The 6,455-nt window shown below is 44.2% G+C and overlaps 1 protein-coding gene across 1 annotated transcript; it reads left to right on the top strand.

Annotated features, from left to right (window-relative positions):
* Positions 1 to 524: 524 nt before the first annotated feature.
* TCHHL1 (trichohyalin like 1) lies at positions 525 to 6,012 on the top strand. Its single transcript, XM_014868217.3, has 3 exons — positions 525 to 759; positions 1,640 to 1,795; positions 2,269 to 6,012. Exons 1-3 carry the CDS (start codon positions 538 to 540, stop codon positions 4,843 to 4,845), a joined length of 2,955 nt encoding a protein of 984 aa, XP_014723703.3. The 5' UTR covers positions 525 to 537; the 3' UTR covers positions 4,846 to 6,012.
* The last annotated feature ends 443 nt before the right edge of the window (positions 6,013 to 6,455 follow it).

Below are 6,455 nucleotides of genomic sequence, written 5' to 3'. Positions count from 1 at the left end.
AGGCTCACTCCTACCCGTCTTCAGCTTGATGGTTTCTCTGTCTCCTTTTCCCCTTTACAGAAAGAACACAGTAATATAGATGCTAATTTCTAAGCTCCTTGGATTATAAAAGTGCCTTTAAAGAGCAGATATCAATCGCATTTTTAAAATAGCACATCTTAGGTAAGTAAAGTTCTGCACACGCAGCAAGAGGTTTTTTTCCTAACTCTGCCTTTGGGCACGGGGAGCAGAGCATTGAAACACTGAATCAACTGGCATCTCCAGTTTTGTCACATGGCTAAATGGGGCCTCTATTTTTAAACACATGATTGACACCCATCTGTCCGAGCTGGGTCAAATACAGTCCATCCTGTGGGCAGAGAGAGGAATCAGATGACTTCTGAAGTCCCTGCCAGCTCTATGATTTGTCAAACAGAAATGTAATTGTGTCCTTAGGTTAAAAAAAAAAAAAAAGCCAACACCACCCCAAAGATCCCTCAAAACTATAACCTGCAAAAGTCAGTAAATGAAACCAGATACTCCTTCCCCTTCCTTTGGATGAGTTTGAAGCCAAGACTTAACCTAAGCTGCCCAAAGAAGGAAATAGAAATAAGGCAAGCAGACAGGAGAGAGGGAGGGGAGCCTGGGTTTGTAGGCGTTGGACCCGGAGGGTGTCTCCTTCCTAACTGTGCAATTAGGGAGTCGATAAAAGGTTTCAGCGCCTGCTGTCAGCTCACGGCCCGCTGCTGCACAGTCCACTTGCTCTCACTCGGGAACAAGGTAAGTCTCATAGACTATCTGCGTGAGCATACTTAGGATCTCAGCCACTGCTCTGCTTATATGTGAGACCATGTAAGGATTTCAGAGGAAACACACTCTAAGTCGACCACTATTAATGATACTAAACTGGGAGCTCCAGCCACCCAAATGCATTTCTTACTTATGGAACTTCTTTGATCATTTTCTTTTGCAAAAAATATAAACTGTTTGTATGACATAGGCACGAATACTACTTAACAAGACATGGGCCTCAGACCTGTATTAAAATGGAAAATAATAGGGTCATTTAAACGATGGGTAATGAATGAAGGGTCAGGACTCTTTGTTTTACCAGTGAGTTCACTGAGCCATGTCTTCTTGGCAAAAACGTGTTGCTTCAGCCTGCACACATAGGAGTTGATTTCTTGCCATTACTTCTCTTTCCTCTAGAAGCTTTACTAACTTTAAAAGTTACACTTTCTTAAGCAGAGGAGCTAGACTGAGCCAAGGTAGGAAGAAAACAGGTGGACACTCTCAGATGAGGTTGGAAGGATTGGTCGCACTCTGTTGACATCATTTGTACATTTCAATACTTAACGTTGAGTTCTTTGCCCACCCTCTTTTGCAATAATGCTTTCTCTGAACACACGAGTGTCGCGTTTTCTGTAGGGTGGGGTGAGTGAAGTGTCTCTTCTAATACCTACCTGTGCTAGATCTGGTCTCACCACATTATCTGGTACAAAACTAAATCACCCCTAAAGTTCAGATACAATATTTTAAGATGCAGAATACGGCAGATGACGCCAGTGGAACTGGAGGAGGGACAAAGAAGGACGATCTTGGTATCTCCTTCCTGAAGCACCCGTCCCAGAAAACGAGCTTTGTTTGTTCTTTCTTACAGTCTCCTGAGTTCCTAAAGATGCCTCGACTCCTGAGAGATGTCCTCTGCGTAACTGAGACATTCCACAAGTACGCAAGGGAGGATGGTGACGAGGCAACACTGACCTGCAGAGAGCTAAGACGGCTCATCCAGGGCGAGTTTGGGGACATTCTTCAGGTGAGGTGCCCACAGAGCTGTGGAAATCTTCTCCACTTGCTCTTTCTCCTTAATCCAAGGAAGATGGGCATTAAGTGAATTTCTGCTCATTTTCCACTTGGCTACCAGCTCTTAACACTCACTAACTTTTCAACAACTTTTCTCAGTCTTAGCTCGCTACTTTGTGCAATTGCTTAGCAAATCCTATAGGGAAAAATGAAGTTTTCCTCACTGCAACTATTGCTTCAGCAAAGTAGGCTTCTGAGAGGAGTCACGAGCCAATATACATCTAAATGCAACTCACATCTAAATGCTCCTTCTTAGCCATGATGCAAAATGGCATCCAGAATCAATCAATTTTTTTATTGTTTGGGGAAATTTCACCAGTCCCTAAGGAACAGGGTTAAAAAAAGAGGATTCTAGGGAGACATACAGACACTGAGGGCACCTGACCACATATAAATAGGCTGATTTCTCACTGTGTTTTCATGCAGCCACGTGCCATTCATGCTGTGCAGAGAAATTTGAATCTTCTGGATATTGACAGTGATGGCACCATCAGTTTTGATGAATTTGTTCTTGCAATCTTCAACTTGTTGAAATTCTGTTATCTTGATATACAATCATTACTAAATTCAGAACCAAGACAAGTGTCTAAACCAGAGGAAAAGCCAGATAGTATGGATCTTCAGGCAACCAGTGAAACTGGCCAGTGGACAGAGGAAACTCCACCAACTCAAGACAAAGTGCTGTTTCCTTCAGGAATAGCATCATCAGCTCAGCTCAGCCTTAACGAAAGGGGAGCAGTTGGACATAACAGGATAGACCCACAGGGAGACACTCAGACTCACAAACTGCCTATAGAAGAATTTGGGCACAGTGATCCTGAGAACCAACATCTGGAAGGAGTTGAACAGAGCCAGGAAGTGGCCCAAGATGTACCAGCAACAGGAGACAGTGGGGCCCAACTTGAGACAAATAAGCCAATGGTAGGATCAGAACTGATCAGCAGTCCCACAAAGGGGGAGGGACAGGATAAGGAGATTCCAAGGGAGGGAGATAAACCAGCCAGGGAGCAAAGTGGCACTAAGACAAGAGAGCAATTTGGAGAACATAAAGGGAAGTTGGGGACCCAAAGTTCTCCACCAAAAGAGACAACACAGAGGCCATCTGAAGATCAGGAAGCTGCAGCAGAAAAGGGTGTTAAGGAACACTCTAAAGCACAAGAACTTCCACTAGAAGGAAAAGATGAGCCCAGTTCAGAGCATGCTGACCTGCCAGAACAAGCTGCTGCCTGGGAACCATTTCAGACACAGAAATCAACTGATCCTGAGGATGATAGTAGAACAGCTGAGACTCAAGAACCAGGAAAGGATGCTGACAGGACACCACCTGAGACAAAGAATGCACTTGAACCTGAGGATGATGGTAGAACACCTGAGACCCAGGAACCACCATCACAGGAAAAAGAATATGAAAAAAAGGACCTGCCAGTCCAGGGTGATAGCAGAAATGTTTCAGAAACACCCAATGTTAGAGCTGAATGGAAAGAGGGGAGAGGTTCTGAGGCCCATGGGTCAGCAGGGCAGAAAGAAAGTGAGAGAAAATCTCAGTTACCAGTCCTGGAAGACCAAAAACAGGATGGGAAGTATCAGGAACTCCAGGCATCATCGAAAGCAAGGGATGCTGAAGAAGTTTCTAAGACACGAGAGTTAAGCTCAGAAGGAGTAGATCAGAATCATCCTGAAATTGAAGGAGCAATCACCCCAGGAGAAGAGGCAAGACATGCTGAGGAAGGCACAACAGAATCACTTGTAAGCAGCAAAAATGCCCCTGCAGCAGAAGGGACACCAGGAGTGAGAGAAAGAACACAGGAGTTGGCATCACTTGAGAACCATTCTGGAGAAGAAAATAAGGGGGTCACCAAGACTCATGACAAGCTCATTGAAGAGGATGATGGTTACCATAGGGAGGGTCCTGAACCAACAGTCACACAGAATGATGAGGGGTCTTCCAAAACCCCCAACAGCCTGACTCCAGAGGATGGTGACAACAGCTCAGAGACAAGTGACCTACCTGTGCAAGGGAATTCGCAGAGTCAAGTAGACCCACTCAGAGAGTCCATGCAAGAAAGTCACAATGATAACCCAGATAACCAGAAACGGGTAGCACCAGGTGAGAAAAACAGAGCTCAGGAGGCAGTGGTGCTGGCAGTGAGAGGAGAGGATGACCAGCTCACCAAGGAAGGGGAACAGCCTGCCAGAGAAGAGCACAAGAGTCAGGGCTCAGGGACCAAAAGCCCAGGCCCCACTGTGGAGCCCAGTGGACACCCAGAGGCACAGGAGTCCACAGCAGGACATGAAAACAGGAAGTCCCTGGAGACACAGATCCCAGGTGCCCTGGATGCAGACTTCACTGACCAGCTTTCCATAACACAGCTCCCTACAAAGGAAGACAGTAGAAAAGAGCAAAAGTTCCAGGGCCCAAGTACCAAAGAAGAGGAAGGTGGAGTACCAGGGACTCATGAGGCTTCAGTAAAAAGTCCAGATGAGGACAATTCAGCCTCCCCCAAGACACACCTTGAGGAAACTGCAACATTGGAGGAAGACGATGAAAGCCCCCAAGAGCTGGCAGGTGAAGGTAATGACCAACCAAATCCAGCCAAGAAAGGACATGATTCTTCAGTCCCCCAGTCAGGCCTTGAAGAGAGGACACAGAGGGACCAAGAGCCCTGTTCTGTGGAGAGGGGTGCAGTCTATTCCAGTCCACTGTATGAGTACCTGCAGGAGAAGATAACGCAGCAAACAGACATAACCCAAGAGGAGCATCAAAATCAAACTCAGACAGCCAGGGCATTGAGCCAGGGCATTGAACTCTGCCATGACCAGTCGAGTGCATCCCTCACCAGTGACAGCCAAGCATCACAGCAGTACACCAGGGAATTTCTGCCTGATGAGGATCCTACTGATGTACAGCAAACATCAGCTCCCCAGGCCTTGGAAGATAAGCAGGGCCACCCTCAGAGAGAGGAACCAGGATCACAAAGGGGTGAGAGCACCACAAAGCAATGAATCGTAATCATTATCCCAGAAGCTCCAAGAACTTCATACATCTCGACATGCCACAGACTTCTTCCCTCCCAGTCACCCTCAACACACACGCACACATTCAGAGACAGATTAATAGTCCTCTAAATTCCTTTCCTACATTTCTATAAGAGCAAATAATAAAGTATTCATCAGTAGGAGCTACCACCAAAGAAATATCACACCAAACAAATACAACCAGTAAAAGTTCTGTCATATGATTCTACTTCCAAGTGCTGAAATGGACTTTCTCATGAGACCATTTATCACAATTGATCTGTCACTGAAAACAGAAAAATCCCTTCCATATCTTTAGCAGATGCTAATTTCTTCAAGTGATTCATTGGCTTTTTAAAGTGTGGCAATAGGAAGTACAAGACCGCACAATATTCCCTTATAATCATAAAATATCATTGATTGACAGATGGAGATTATTATGCTTCATGACATTCCCTACACAGATTTCAAGTTTACTCTAAAATTTTATCCCTTAAAATAACTTCAGATATTACCATAACTTAAAATAATTATGAATTTCTAGCAAAACTTTCTAGGAATTCATGACTCTGCCCATTCCCAGGTGCAACTAAATCTATGCCAAGGATTCATTCATACATTTATTCATTCAACAAACTTTTATTAAATCCCACTCCTCACACAGCCCTTTCATAGTTTCTGGCTCAAATAAGCAATCAGAATAATTATGAAGGCGAGTAAGAACACAAATCTAAAGTATGTCTGATTCCATAATAAGCTCTTCTAACCACCCATCCACCAAGTCGACGAAATGTTTACCTATATGGTTTGCTGAGGACGTTGTATTAAAATTGATAATTAAATAACCTGATGATCAATATCTCTCTTTTGCTGGTTCGTTTTTTTCTTCATTCTCCATCTAGCCTTGGAGACATCAATCAGAAACAAAAACAGGGGCCGGCCTGGTGGCACAGCGGTTAAATGCGCACGTCCTGCTTCAGCGGCCCAGGGTTTGCAGGTTCGGATCCCAGGTGCAGACATGGCACCGCTTGTCAAGCCATGCTGTGGTAGGCATCCCACGTATAAATTAGAGGAAGATGGGCACGGATGCTAGCTCAGGGACAGCCTTCCTCAGCAAAAAGAGGAGGACTGGCAGCAGATGTTAGCTCAGGGCTAATCTTCCTCAAAAACAAAAGAAACAAAAACAATCTTAGTGATTTGTGTTTTTTCAAAAGACCATAATTAAAGAATGTTGCTCGGAGAGCTTAGTAATGACCCAGGAAAGGAATGAAATAGTTATCGCATAACATTTCCTGAAGCCAAAATATCACATATTTCATTGCATTCTGCCTTCGAGGTTCAATTTTCTTCCACTTCAACTCACACCTCTTCCAGAATCTAAAATTCTCCTATATTTCCTCCCCCTCCAATATTTTCAGCCCTTTTCATTCTACTTTCAAAGATAAATGCATATCCCTACCTAAAAAATATTCTCTTAAATGAGCAAGAAACATGAGACAATTCACAAAAAAGAAAAATATATACTAGAGCATAAACTAGCAGTCCCTTTTGGCAAGCAACTTGGCAATACATATCAGGGATCATAAAAATGGCAAAGA

This window comes from Equus asinus, chromosome 25, assembly GCF_041296235.1.
Source record: "Equus asinus isolate D_3611 breed Donkey chromosome 25, EquAss-T2T_v2, whole genome shotgun sequence".
Lineage (NCBI taxonomy): Eukaryota > Metazoa > Chordata > Mammalia > Perissodactyla > Equidae > Equus > Equus asinus.
This window is presented reverse-complemented; position numbering and strand designations above follow the sequence as displayed.